Raw genomic sequence first — 15080 nt, 5'->3', positions numbered from 1 at the left:
GTGATCATGAGTGACTTTCAACAATAAATGTGTACTGTAGTCTTCTTCATGGAAAAATAAGACATCCCCTGAAAATAAGACCCAGGGCATATTTTGGCATTTCAAAAAATATAAGAGAGTGCCTTATAATCGGGGAAACAGGGTAATATTTTTGCACCAGTGGCTGGAAATTAAAAGCTACATGACCTAAGAGATGCAGACAATAATGTCCTCACAGGTCCTCAGCCCACCCTTAAACCAATTTAAAAAAATGTTTTGGGGTGCAGAACTGTTTGGGCTGCATAATATTTTTTTTTTCTTACTATAGCTGCAATCTCATGGTACATGTTCACACCACTTAAAGCTTTAAGTCCAACAACTTACTATACAAGTAAAGTATATATGTTTAAAGAACCATAAAGCATTGCACCACATTTTCTTGGTATCACTGTTATGGGGCTGCATAGCATAAAAAGCAGTACCTTTATTTCCAGAGCAAACACTCCCATTGCCAGGTGTATGAAAGAACATAACATGTTAAAAAAGGGGCCAGCAATGGCAGCCCCCTATTCTTGGTGTGATAGGTTCACTTGGTCACCTATAGTCTCACCTCTCCAGCTCAGTAAACCATAAGACATCTTCCTTCTGGCTCATGGTGACCGGATACTTGTGCTCCTTCCCCTGTCTCATGGAATACGGGTTTGTAGTTATGGTACCAATCTTCTGCAACTGGTGCAAAGAACACATTTACTTTAAAAAAAAATTTTGTATTAATCTCTCCTTTTATTACAAACAACACTTTACTTATTTCTGAAAGCAGATCCAAACTAGACTCAATGGCATTGGTGCATTATTGGCATTATCAAAGCTCTCCATGCCTGAAAAACATAGACTATCATAGGAGAACCTGAGTGATCCAGAACTGTTGGTTTGTTGGATCACCCAGGTTCGTTCCATGGTATTCTATCTTCTCCAGTCTTGCAGAGCTTTATTTGAACAGGTCCTATGAGTCAAACATTTTATCAGTTCTTTAATCTCAGTGCTGCTAATTTCCCAGAGCATCAGCTTCAGGGATAGGATGGTGGGTCTGTGGTAGGGTGCCCATACCTATGCCCCAACTGTCCCAGAATACCTATATGAATCCTGGAGTGTTTTATTGTAGTGAATTAGAAAAAAAGACAAATTTCAAAAAGTCCTTTTGATGGGATTTAAACATTTATGGAACATCATACTATAAATGATCACTACAAAATAAAGGACCTGCATATATGGTGGCTGGTACATACAAAGTATACATTTGCTTAAAAATTAGATTTGCACATAAGTCTGTTTTGATATCCAATCTACATAAATACTTATTTCAATAATATTAAATGCAGTTACCCTCATTTGGACCACACAATGTCAATCTTACTCTGGGGCACCTCATACCTTCCAAAAGCCAAATGCCATTTATCTGCTTTCAAATACTCTGTGATTTGGCCCTATGGATAATGCAGTATAAAGTATCACCCATTACTTCCCCGACCCAAATTATTTCTTACATTGGCCTCTCGTCCGGGCTCCAGGCAGTCCTGCAGTTCCAGTTTATCTCTTTCTGTAGAGACCAAGCGCCTATGGAGATAGAGACCAGGAGATAAGAACGAGGGACAACCTACGGCAGTTCTAAGGGAACTTCTGATATGTAAGACAAATTCTGACTCACCAAGAACAATGCCAACCAATTTGGCATCGGCTTTGAAAACTCTGTCCTACCACCCTGCATGGTAAAATTGTAGTCCAGTCAAAACTGATGAATGCTGAAGAGTTTAACCACCCCATAGTCTGCTTTACCTCTCAAGGACAAAACCTCTGTTCAGGCTTCCTAAATTACATGAAAACCCATATTTGGTATTAGTCCAAATACAGGTAATAAATTTGGCATATTTTTAAATATGGCCATGGATGTTATAGGAAACTAAAGTTACATTTTAAAGTTAAAAGTTTTTACCCTGTCATGCTGTAATGAATGATCCCCTGCAAAGGGAAAACACTGGAAGTTCATTTATGTGGATATTTATGTATAAAAGTGGGCATAGCGACCTGAAACTGAACTTGAGTCTGAAATACCCCTCTGCGATGAGTGCATTGAAAGCTAATCCCTTACTTCATTCATCTCATAAAATAGAGTGAATGTGACTGGCATTGTACATCATTATACTTCATTATACTTCTGCCCACAATCAAGGACGGTATTTCTGCTGATGCAGTTTTGGGATTACCTTCGTCAAACCCATTCTATGTCTCACACATCTAATTGGTAAAAAAAAAAATAGCACCCAAGGATTCCCTGAGATCGTTTCACTCTGAATGGAGTTAGGAGAGACTCAAATTATATCCATGGAATGTAAACGTGTTATTGTTTGCAAAGCGAAATGAAAGCTCTGCCTAGAACTTTGCCACCTTTCCTTATCCTTGAAATGTTTTGAGGGGAGATGGAGATAAATATTTGTCCATCAATCTCATCATTATCTTCTATGGCCAGATTTATATTATACAGGAAGAGTATATGTGACTGTTAGGGTTAGAACTAAAACCCCCAACTCCCATCCTACCTCTAACTAATTATATAGTGGGGATAATTATATATAGGGGATAAAAGAAAAGAAGCTAAACTTTATTTTCAATCACCTAATGCCACATTCGTGTGCTTCTGCAGGCCAAATCTTTTCTCTTCCTCTCTTTACCTCCACCTAATGGTTCTTTGGGGGTCGGCCAGCATGACATGCACACTTCCTATTGGCAGTCCAGTGAAGTCCTTTTAGAATGAAGAAAAGTGAAAGCAGCAGGAGGAAAGAGATAGGGACTGGCCCGTATGGATACATCTGCAGCCCAGGATCAAGGGATCTCTAACCAGAAACAGGTCCGTTAAGCAAACTGGACATCTGATTTAGGTAAGTATATCTTTCTTCACTAGCTTGCAAACATGCAAGGTCCATTGTTATAATTATTAGTGTTATTATTTTTATTAATAATTATAATAAAAATGATAAAAAGTATTTATATAGCACCAACATGTTACGTAGCGCTGTACATTAAATAGGGGTTGCAAATGACAGACAGATACAGACAATGACACAGGAGGAGAGGACCCTGCCCAGAGGAACATACAATCTCAGAGGTGGGGGAAGTAACACACAATAGAAGGGGGATATGAAATGGTGGGAAATAGTGAGGGTTTTAAGAGACAGAAGAAGACGGGTAGGCACATTTGAAAAGATGGGTTTTGAGGGCTTTTTTAAACGAGCAATAAGTAGGAGCAAGCCAAATAGGATGAGGAAGACCATTCAATGGAGTCGGAACAACTCTAGAAAAGTCTTGGAGCCATGCGTGTGATGAGATTATGAGTGAGGAAGTCATTAGTAGGTCATTGGAGAGCGGCTAGGGGGGTATTTTTCTAGCAGGGCAGAAAGGTAAGTGGGACAAGAGCTGTAGAGGGACTGCGACTGTGATTTCTTTTGAATGTCCATCTACAGACATTTTGTGCGTTTGTTCGCCGTGTCTCCACTTGTGGCGAGCCCCCCAGCTCCCCTGAGCATTTCCTCTACACCTGTTGTTTAATTCAGTGCTTTCCAAGACCAGCTTCCGTGTTATCCCCTTGTTGCCCAGTCTTTTGTTTCCCAGCCAATTATCTTGTGCTGTTCCAGTTTTCTTCTCTGTCTGTGGTTCCCTGTGTCATCAGTGTCTATTTCTTGGATTCCTGGTATTTGACCCCTGGCTTGTGACCTGACCTTTCTTGCTTGCTGCCTGTCTCCATAACGGCCTTCCTTGTGTATTATCCTGCCCACCCTGGTTTGCCCAAGAACCGCAACCTGGCATTAACCAGCAGCGCAACATTCTCACCACTAGAGGCTCTGGGGAAGACCTGGTTACTGCTTAGACTCTGCGCCTTGGCCCTTTGTCAGGGCTCACACCACTCCCCTGCAAGCCTTAGCGCCCCCTATTGGCCCTCTCTCTCCAAGCGTGACAGTGGCTTTTATTGTCCATAACCGATATTAACTTTCAATTTTTGAAATGCATGTAGATGTAAATGGTGCTTTTCTTACCACACACCAGCCTACACAGAATGTGAGTTGTATGTATAGCCATCAGTCCTTGAAGAGATCCCTAACAGAAAACACATTCTTCACACCAGGGATCTAGCTCCTACCAGAACAACCCTATGAATTATTGGTCTAATCCCACACTTTTTCTAAATCATTGACTCGATTGAGTCCTACTATCAGCCTTGTCACAAGGTCACATTTCATCAGCCAATGATTTTTGGGTTTGTAAAAATTACGATCTATGTTCATTCTTAGAGAAGTTTTCAGGACCATCGGTAAACCAACTGTTTGAACCCCAAAAAATACCTATATATAATATCAAAAAGACACATCTCCATTGAGTTCAACTAATAGAAAACAGAAAAGAATACATTGGCCCAGCTTCAAACACTTTCAGAAAGCATGTATGGTATCATCATGTCCCCTTAAAAAGATGGAATACCAAATTCCTTTAGTCTAACCTATTCGAAGCCCGCCATGTCTTTTGAAAGTTTATGTGAAATTGTATTTATTCAGCTGCTTAGTTTCACCCACCTGTCCATACCAGGTAGGTTGCCCCAATAGTAGCGTGGTCTGTGGGCAGCTGAGACTACACTGGCATCAATTTTAATTGGTTTTGTCTGCAGTAAGGAAAAAAAAAAATAAAAGTGACTACAGATCAATGCAAAAGCAATATATTGTTATAAAATAATGACTACAAAACCACATTGCATCATTTGTTCTAATAGCTATCAAAAGGTAAGTAGAATTAGGTGAACATTGCACCCCAAAGAGTAGGATCCAATATTCACCCTAGAATTCTACTTACAGAGAAAAATCCTTTGTAAATTATAATTCTACAGCCCCATAATATGAATAGATCAACTATGTCTAGTTATGACATGTAATAATCTAGAATAATAACGTAATGTGTAAATGTGTGGGGTATGGACAGTATATCTTGTACAATTTGATGCAATTAATATATCATTTTAAGAAGAAATAGTGTTTTTTATCATCTTGCCCCCTACACACAAAAAAATACTTTCCTAATCTTCCATATCAATCACATGATAACTGTACCTCCTGGCAGATGGGGACGCACCCTTGCAATAAGCTGGACTGCATATACATGGATCTTTGAGCTTTCATCTGGAGCTTCTATCTGTTAGGATTTTAGCTTTTTTGTTTTTTGTTATTTTTTTGGATTTTATACTTTATGCACTCTTCTAATGGTAATGTTTAATGCAATGTTTCTTTTTATCTCTTCTACCTATGTGTAAGTACGTAAAGGGGCAAGGAGTTTGTTTACTTTTTAAAGCCGTCTGTGTTGGAGGGGTGGCAAAAAAAGCTGACTTTCCACTTGCCACTTTTTTCGGGACAAAAAAAAGATGAGTTTCCAAATTGAGGATCTGGACTACAGGTCCAGTAGGGACACCTGGAGGTCCAATAAGCCATCTGTTTCATTCACAGCTGTCTAAGAGGAGGCTTTCTATTCTTTTTTTAAAGCTTTAGATAGTAAACACAGAGAGTAAAAATACTCATAAAGGGTTTTTACAAAAAAATATCTGTAATAATTGCCAAATTCAGGGGATATTAGGCATCATATTACTCAGTTTTCCCTGGGAAAGGGATTAAAGGGCTTGGATAGGGCCATGGTCAATTGAGTTACTGCAGAGCTAAAACTCATTTTTTGGGTTCCAGTCATGGAAGTTATGGTCAATCCTCTCTTTTCCAGGCCAGAAATTTAGGATGGCACTGGAGCATCTGGCCAGTGATAATAAAAAGGGAGCAGGTCTTTGAGCCTGGAGAAAGTTGGAACTCAAACCAGGTGGGTCAGGAAAGGAAGCTCTGTAGCCAGAGTGCTGGGAGAGCCCAGGAGGTCATGCAGTGCATTGTATTGCAGCGTATTGCAGTAACACACACATTACTGCAATGCATATTATTAAAAATTTTATTGTACATTATATTGCAATGTCGTGCTAGACATCCCAACAAGCAATGCAGCCCTGAAGCTCCTTTGCAGTCTGTGTTTCAGCAACAAGTTCAGGCTCAGAGTCTATGATTATGTTTCTATAGAGGTCGAAACATGATGGAGTGTAGTATCTTGTATCCATGTTTATTTAGAATATTAAAGCTTTATAAAGTCCCGGAGTGCAACTCAGTGTCTTCCTTACTTTAATTAACACACATGGGTTGCAGCATAACACATTACATGGTAACCACCCTACAACGTGGTGTTCTGAGTTGCCAATAAAGGGGCATATATAAAGGGGTAAATATCCCATCTTACCTCCAAGTGCTGGGTGATGGCTCTACTGAACTGCTTGTCCATGGACACAACATTCTCGAAGAGCCAGAAGAAGGCTCGATCTTCTCCCGGCTTTGGCTTTACTTTGTGCAGCAGACGTGGAAAATCAAAAAACAGCTGTCCGCTTCCCGCTGTTCAATAGGAAAATGTACACAATGTGATTGGTCAAGGTAGACTGTAGCCTACATGTTTAAAGAGATGACCATTGCTGGCCTTCTTATGGCAATGCAAGTTGCTTGACTATCCCTGGCCTTAAGGTTGTGATGCAATCTATTTTGGCCAAGCATGAAGCAAGTGTAGCAACAGTAAAGTTGAAACTCCAGATTGTATATTTGACTTAACGTGCTGAAGCTTTGATCATACACAATGGTTTGGACCCAACACAACATCTACTTTAAACCGTAGTGGTCGACAATGGCAGTCCATATACTTCCATAAGTATAGATGATCTTTAAAGGCTATGATCATATTGTGCTTGCTAGGCCTTCCTAATTCCTAAGTAATATATTGTTTAATATATAATATATATAATATATATTTTTTAGTTTCCAGATAAACTGTAGGTGTAATTATTGATGTATTTTTATCTTGGGATATTATTATTATTATTATTATTATTATTAATAAACAGGATTTATATAGCGCCAACATATTACGCAGCGCTGTACATTAAATAGGCATTGCAAATGACAGACTAATACAGACAGTGATACAGGAGGAGAGGACCGTGCCCCGAAGAGCTTACAATCTAGTAGGTGGGGGAATTTCACACACAATAGGATGGGCGATATGTAGTGGTGGGAAGTAATGAGGGTTTAGCAGACAGAAGAAGATGGGTAGGCAAGTTTGAAAAAATGAGTTTTGAGCGCTCTTTTAAATGAGCAGAAAGTAGGAGCAAGCCGAATAGGGCGAGGAAGACCATTCCAGAGAGTTGGAGCAGCTCCAGAGAAGTCTTGTAACCGTGCGTGTGATGAGGTTATGAGTGAGGAAGTCATTAGTAGATCATTGGAGGAGCGGAGGGAGCGGCAGGGGGAGTATTTTTTAACCATGTCAGAAATGTAGGTGGGACAGTAACTGTGTAGGGATTTGAAGGCAAAGCACAGGAGCTTAAATTTGATTCTGAGGTGAAATGGAAGCCAACGGAGAGAACTACAAAGAGATGCAGCGGAAGAGGAGCGGAGGGAAGGCTGGATGAGTCTGGCTGCAGCATTCATAATAGATTGTAGAGGAGAGAGTCAGGTTAGTGGAATGCCAGAGAGAAGGATGTTACAGTAGTCCAGACGAGAGATGATAAGAGTGTGTACAAGGAGTTTGGTGGTCTCAGGGGACAGGTAGGGGCGGATTTTTGAGATGTTGCGTAGGTGAAAGTGACAGGACCTGGAAATGTTCTGAATATGGGGGGTAAATGAGAGGGCCGAGTCAAAGGTGACACCAAGACAGCGTGCCTGAGGAGAGGGACGAATAACAGTGTTGTTAACAGTTAGATATATGTCAGGGGGAGATTTGGAATTTGAGGGGGGAATGATGAGGAGTTCTGTCTTATCCAGGTTGAGTTTCAGGAATCGGTCAGACATCCATGATGAGATGGCTGACAGGCAGCATGAGACCTTATCCAGGACTGAGGGAGACAGGTCAGGGGTGGACAGATAGATTTGTGTGTCATCAGCATACAGATGGTACTGTAAGCCAAAGGAGGATATGAAACTACCGAGAGAGGAGGTGTACAGAGAGAAGAGAACCGGTCCAAGGACTGACCCTTGGGGAACACCAACAGGGAGGAGAGTGGGTGAGGAGGAGTTACCATTGAAAGAAACTTGAAAGGAGCGGTCAGACAGATAAGAAGCAAACCAAGAGAGAGCAGTGTCACAGATACCAATGGAGTGCATGATTTGTATTAGAAGGGGGTGATCAACAGTGTCAAAAGCGGAGGAAAGATCAAGGAGAAGGAGCAGAGAAAAGTTGCCTTGAGACTTAGCTCAGATGAGGTCATTGGTCACTTTAGTAAGGGCTGTTTCAGTGGAGTGGGCAGCTCTAAAACCAGACTGTAGAGGGTCAAGGAGAGAGTTGGTGCTCAGGTAATGGGTGAGTGGGATATATTATTTATTATTATATATTCACTCCTTCTTACTGTCAGCTCATACCCGACTTTAACCACTTGAGGACTTTGGGCATGCGAAGCATGGCCAGAAAACACCAACAAAAAAAATGAAGGGTATAGACAACACTGCCTGATACTTTATCCCTGATAGCTGAGGATGTCAAACCCGCAAAAAGACCAGGAGAAGATGTCCAAGCCAGTGAGGGCATTTGAAGATGCCCCATCCATGCAGTGAAGATAAGATCCACAAACTTTGGTTTAGACTCTACTCTTCTATATCCGTAGTTTGCCACTCACATAAAAGTGAGTAATAATAGGACAGAAAGACAGGAAAAAAGTGGGGGTGTTTTAGATTGGCAAATGTAATTAATATTCTTATTCCAAAATTTACATATATTGGCAACAAGAACAAGTGTCATTACATATAATAGGTTGCAAAAGTTATTGTGGTCATCTGAATAAATAACCAAGGTGAACTTGACCCAGAGAATGAAAGGGTTAGTGTAAAGAGTGAATATTCCAGCAGATAGTGGTGACTACCTGGTGGGAATACCATGAGGCTAACTCCATGGAGTTACAAAGTAATACCACTGTAGCACAGCTAACCTCTGTTTTATTTAACCAAAGTTAAAAAAGCTTTAGCGTCCCCTGCATTAAACCTGAAGAAGCCAATAGGCGAAACGCGTTGGGTAAAAGGCGTGTAGCGTTTTCTTTTCCTTAATACCATCTATTATTATTAACTACTAGCCAAAAAAATTACAGAATCTATGTATAGTTTATGAGATCAAGTGCACCCTGGTATTTCAGTCAGGGGACCATAATAACCTTTAAAACTTATTATATGTAATGACACTTGATCTTGTTGCCAATATATGTAATTTTTGGAATAAGAATAATAATTACATTTGACAAGCTAAAACACCCCGACTTTTCTCCCATATTTTTGTCCTTCAATTTAAAGGGACCTGCAGATTTGCATCGGATGTGCACAAAAGAACAACCACCTAAATAAGCTACAATGATCAAAATGTTTAAAACCACCAAGTATGGAGGAATAGGGATCCCTAATATCTCATGCTAGACCTCATACATACTATAATCCATTACGGGCCATCAGTGGAGCCTTAGGTCACTAGCCTTAGGTGCAAAATATCATTTAATATCTAATTAAAACTCCATATGAGGTGGTATAAGATAGGGGTGTCCCTTTTGGTATGTATATATCTGTTCTTGTTTTATCGCATTGCAAACCAAATGGCAGCCTATTGACAGTATAGTAGAAAAATGAATTGGCCAAGAGGTTGAAGAATGAATACATGTATTTTGTGTATGATCATTGCTAAAGGCGACACAGAGGATAACATAGAAGATCACCTTATAGTCTTCTAAGGTCTGAAAAGTTGCAAGACTTACTATGAAGAGCACCAAAGGGCAGAAATTTCCAATGAGCCTTCGGTAGTCTGAGACTTTGGCTAGCCACCAGTTGCTCGAACCTCCAATTTCAAAGAGCTTTAGGGTTTTACCCCCTCCCCCAATCCCCAACCCATCCTTCCTGCTGGTACAACCTATGCCAATGATCCATTTTACAGTCAAGAGAACCTACATACCAAATAATGAAAGAATTCTGGAGTTGATTGGCATACCATAAAGGCCTTTACGAGATGCGTTGACTACAGAAAGATCATTGCATGGACTTGCTCCGAGTACCAAGTCAAATGGTCCCCAGGCTTCAATCTGGAAAGAAGAGTCACAGTATATAAATATATTAAATTAAATAAACTAAATGATAGACAAAACTAGAGAAGCTGGATTTGATTAATCCTAACCTAATTATTAGGTGAACTTCCTACTTGGACAGTGATACAAAGTGGATACATAAAGTACCCATGTTTCCTCTGCTTGTGGGATATTAGAGCAAAGCAGGATCACTGGAAAAAAGTGACATGGCCTCCAAGGAAAAACATGAAAAAACGTGCAGTGAACATCATTAATGAGCCAATGGTTGACAAAGAAAAAATCATTCTCCCTTCACTACACTACACATTAAAATTGCTTCAAATACATTTGTAGATTCTTCCCTGGATTGAGTACTGAAAAATAAAAAGCAGGAATCTTTGATGGACCCCAGATTTGGAAACTGATAAGTGATTTAAATTTCACAAGTTCCATTACTGATACTGAAGCTTCTGCCTGGCACAGCTATGTCTGATTGTCAAGAATTTCTTAGGTAACCATAAAGCACAAAAGTATGAAGAACTGGTACAAAACTTGCTCTTAAACTTTAAAAATTTGGGCGCCACCATGAGCATAAAGGTACACTATCTCCATAGACATTTATAAAAATTTCCAGAAATCCTTGGGGATTTCAGTGAGGAACAAGAAGTAAGGTTCCATCAAGATATGAAGGTGATGGAAGAAAGGTATTAGGGCAGATGGGATAGACACATGATGACAGATTACTGCTGGAGCCTTTAATGTGATTGTCCTGATCATCAGCATAAAAGGAAATATTACAAACAGAGTTTATCAATTACTTCTTTGTGAATATTTTTGTAAATATACTGAATATAGAATATATTGGCATTAAGTATTTAAAAAAAATTGAATTTTGTATACATAGCCATATCTAGTTTAATTTTGCATCATTTTTATGTTTAATTAGTTTTCTATGAGGTTATTATTGAGGTAAATTTTTCAAAAACTAGAGCCAATCTAGCAAAACCAATACCATATTTATAGTCTGTGCATCAAACATAACCTAAAATGAGTTTAATGTGTTTGGCAAGAAAATGTTTGTTGACCAGCGTAATGGTTTTAGGCAATTTTACATGATATGTTTACCTTACAAGTAAGGAAAACTAATAGTATCAGCATGTTTTATCATAGAATGTTTGAGAAATTACTATAGAAAAAGTTCACCATGAGACTAGTTTTGCAAAGCCATGAAGGTTTTTGAAAGAGAGAGCACAGGGAAAGTTTCTCCTTTTCCAGTTCCCCAGAACAAAATAGGCAGCATAGGGAGATGTGGAATCACTGCTCGGACATATTCAGCAGCTCATATTCAGTGTGTGTGAAATGTAATGTCTGGCTTCCATTATAAGAAGGTAAGAATAAAATCCCTTCTATTTAGGTCAATATTTCTCAACCAGGGTTCCTCCAGAAGTTTCCGAACGTTCATTGAGCAGTCAGCAGTTTGTACTCCTTAGGTCAGTTTAATATCTACCAATGATCTTTTTGGGTAACATTCTTCCCAAAGGCCAGCAACGTAAGAGACATTCTTCCCACTGACCACTACACTAATATACTTTGAGCTGTGGATATAGTAATTATAGAAAGGGTTTGCTGAATTCCTGAAAGTTATTTCAAGGGGTTCCCCCATGTTAAAATGGTTGAGAAACACTGATTTAGATTGAAGACCCCTTTCCCGTTTCTTACAGTAACGGGTTCATGTTATCACTGACCTGTTTGCCGGTGATCTCTTGTATGTCACCCACATAGGTGATCTCCCCAGGGTGCCGTACTGTACCTACTAGGATAGCATCTTCACTCACCTCCGACGCAATGTACCTCTCTACTTCAATGCCCAGGCTCTTCAATACCAACAAGCCTCCCATCACAAATAAAAATGTTGGGATAAAAATGAATTACTTGGAAAAAGAAGATTACATGCAAACCTTGGTGGCATAAAAGTGTCATGAAATATAACACTATCACCGCTACAGGGATGAAGGACAACATCTTTGACAAAACGGCAATTAGGAGTAGGAATACATTGAATAAAATGCATGAACAAAAACAGAAGTGCTGCACATGTTCCTGAGGCTTGGTACAGTTATTACTTTTTATTACTTTTATTGGTTATCAGTATTGAGCTCACCTGTTGCCATTCCATCAAAGAGAGACAATACCCGAATTCCCTTCCTGTCCTCCACTGGAATGGGTGGATATAGAGCTGGGGGATCCTCAAAAATAAAAGGATGATATTAGGGCTCCAGAAAACTTTCATTTAAATATATTCATTGATAGCCACAAAGGTTTTAATTACAATCGTTGTCTATGCAGATCCAGATGTTATCTTAGGAACGGAGCTGTGATATCAGCACTGAGCAGCATATAGCCTGGGCAAGAATAGAGCTGTAAGTGGGCCTCAATAAGTTCGCCTACCTAAGGGGGGTGGACACAAGACCATTCACCCTGCACATGGGGAGAGAGCAGCAGGGACAGGTCTGTATAACAGGCAGTCCTGCAGAGAAGATCTGGAAGAAACACACAAGGCACACTTTTTTTTATTAATATTAAAACAATGTTTGTTAAAGCCCAATGAAATATTTCTTGTTATATCCAGGAGGGCTGGTAATATACAATAGGGGTCCACAGTACATGGGGACACTGGTCTTGGTTTCAACATTTATCAGCTTTTAGGTATAAAAATAATAGTGTATCACTATGGAGGGGGGAATTAGAGTGTAAGCTCCTCTGGTGCAGAGGCTTATGTGTGAGATTAGTGTTCTTTATATAGCATTGTGGTATATGTCAGAGCTATATTATTGTAAAATATTAGCGTGTGATTGTGGAGGCACATTAGAGTGTAAGTTCCTTTGGTATAGAGGGTGATGTGACTGGCTCAAGGCTCTGTGGTATATGTCAGAGGTAAATAAATGTATAATTACACTAACAATAATGTGTAAGGCCCATGGGGACATGGTTGGTGATGGGCTGTGTTGGGAGTCGCATCACTTACATATTTCGGATCATTTCTGTTGGTTAGCAGAATCTGGAGGTGGGAGGGCCAGTCTTGGCGTCTATTCAGAAGTCCACTTTCCGACATTTCTCTGCACATGTAGCACTTCCAGGGGTTTGCTTCTTTTGCTGCCTGAGCTGACCCCTGTCCTTCAAACAAATCCACACATTCTACACAGAAACACCTGCAAAAAGGGAGAGCTACACCACTACCTATAACACAGAGATCTGTATATCAGCCAACATTAATTGTGATTACATAAATCCGTAATAGGATTTACAGACTTTGATCACTGTAATTGGGGAATTCTTGACACATGTAGTGCCCATCTTGAAAAATGTCTTATTTTTGAGTGAACTCATCATCATTTCTACATACAATATGTGACCTTATGAGATTGTATGGTTCACCTTTTCATGTATTTTAGAGGTCCCATTGCTTAGTTTTCAGTATTCTCCTTCACTACTCAAGGCTTTTATGTGGAAGGAGTGAAATGATTTTAAATTGTTGCATTTTACCAGCGAAATAATGAAATATTTCAATTGTAACAATTAGTAAAGTAATTCATTCTGAATGTCATTACCTCCAGCAGCTGCGATTGCTGCACAAGAGGATCTCCTCACCCGCGCAGCAGATACTGCAGTAACATTGATGACCATTATCGTCCATCTGATAGCCCCAACTCAGGAACCACTCCTGTGGGAGAGAGAGAGGAAGGAAGGAAGGAAAAGAATAGGAAATTAAATGATGAAAAGAAAGGAACAGAGAAGAAAAGAAAAAAGAAAAAATGAAAGATAAAAAAAAGCAAAGAAAAGTAAGAAAGGAATGGAAGAGAAAGGAAAAAGGAATAGAAAAAAAAACAAAACTAACAAGAAAAGAAAGAAAGAAAGGAAAGAAGAAAGGAAGGAAAAAAGAATTGGAAATTAAATGATGAAAAGAAAAGAAAGAAAGGAACAGAGAAGAAAAAAAAAGAAAAAAAAGGAAAAATGAAAGATAAAAAATGCAAAGAAAAGTAAAGAAAAAAGAAAAGTAAGAAAGGAACAGAAGAGAAAAGAAAAAGGAAAGTAAAAAGCAATACTAACAGGAAAGAAAGAAAGGAAGGAAGTATGAAAGAAAGAAAGAAAGAAAGAAAGAAAGAAAGAAAGAAAGAAAGAAAGAAAGAAAGTAAGTGGTGTGGGAGGGGAGTGGGCAGGAGGAGGATGAGAGAGAAGAGAGTCAAAGAGGACAGACAGAGAGAATGGAAGGGGGAGAGGGGTAGGTAGGTTCAGGGCAGATGAATTAGGATAAATAATAAATAAAAGGCGCAGTGAGAAGGATGAGATAGGGATTGTACCAGAAATGGTTTTTAGTTTCATTTCCTCTAAAAAATTTGGCAAATGATTAAAGAAGTAAATGACCTTGACCAACAAGCTTACCACACATCTATGGCAGAAGCCCCCAGTAAAGAGGGGATGATCCCATCCGATATCTACAGTGCCACAGGCAATGCAAAATTCTAGGAAAGACAGAGGAAGATAACAAGAAATAACACAGCCACAATATTCCACTAACCATATACAAACTGTGCATAGATAGATAATAATAAAGACACACCAGGATTGTATTGGCAGACAGGTCATCATTCTGAAACCCTCTTATTATATAAAGTTACTGACAGTAACACAATGGGCTTGCTTTAATAAAGCTCTCCAGGACTCCAGGAGAACGTAGACTTGCATGGGAAAACCTGGGTGATCTGGAAAACGTGGAATGGATTACTTTAAGTCATTTGCAATTATTTTGCTAATGTTTTCAATCCTGGACCAGATACATTCCAGATTTGCTGGATCACACAGGTTCTCCCATGATAGTCTATGATAGAGGTTTATTACCTGATGTGGCTCCTCT

The 15080-nt window shown here is 39.4% G+C and overlaps 1 protein-coding gene across 1 annotated transcript in view; it reads right to left on the bottom strand.

Annotated features, from left to right (window-relative positions):
* Positions 1 to 15080, bottom strand: part of LOC140329435 (DNA (cytosine-5)-methyltransferase 3A-like) — a 25730-nt gene that overhangs the window by 3481 nt on the left and 7169 nt on the right. Inside the window, exons 7-16 of the mRNA XM_072409695.1 lie at positions 14609 to 14688; positions 13777 to 13889; positions 13194 to 13377; positions 12330 to 12414; positions 11914 to 12059; positions 10096 to 10186; positions 6337 to 6485; positions 4599 to 4684; positions 1524 to 1593; positions 590 to 708 (exon numbers count right to left, since the gene is read on the bottom strand). Coding sequence (XP_072265796.1) covers positions 590 to 708; positions 1524 to 1593; positions 4599 to 4684; positions 6337 to 6485; positions 10096 to 10186; positions 11914 to 12059; positions 12330 to 12414; positions 13194 to 13377; positions 13777 to 13889; positions 14609 to 14688 — 1123 coding nt within the window. The remainder of the gene's footprint in view (positions 1 to 589; positions 709 to 1523; positions 1594 to 4598; positions 4685 to 6336; positions 6486 to 10095; positions 10187 to 11913; positions 12060 to 12329; positions 12415 to 13193; positions 13378 to 13776; positions 13890 to 14608; positions 14689 to 15080) is intronic.

Source organism: Pyxicephalus adspersus, chromosome 4, assembly GCF_032062135.1.
Source record: "Pyxicephalus adspersus chromosome 4, UCB_Pads_2.0, whole genome shotgun sequence".
NCBI lineage: Eukaryota > Metazoa > Chordata > Amphibia > Anura > Pyxicephalidae > Pyxicephalus > Pyxicephalus adspersus.
Note: the sequence above shows the minus strand (reverse complement) of the source record. Positions and strands in the feature narration are given on the sequence as shown.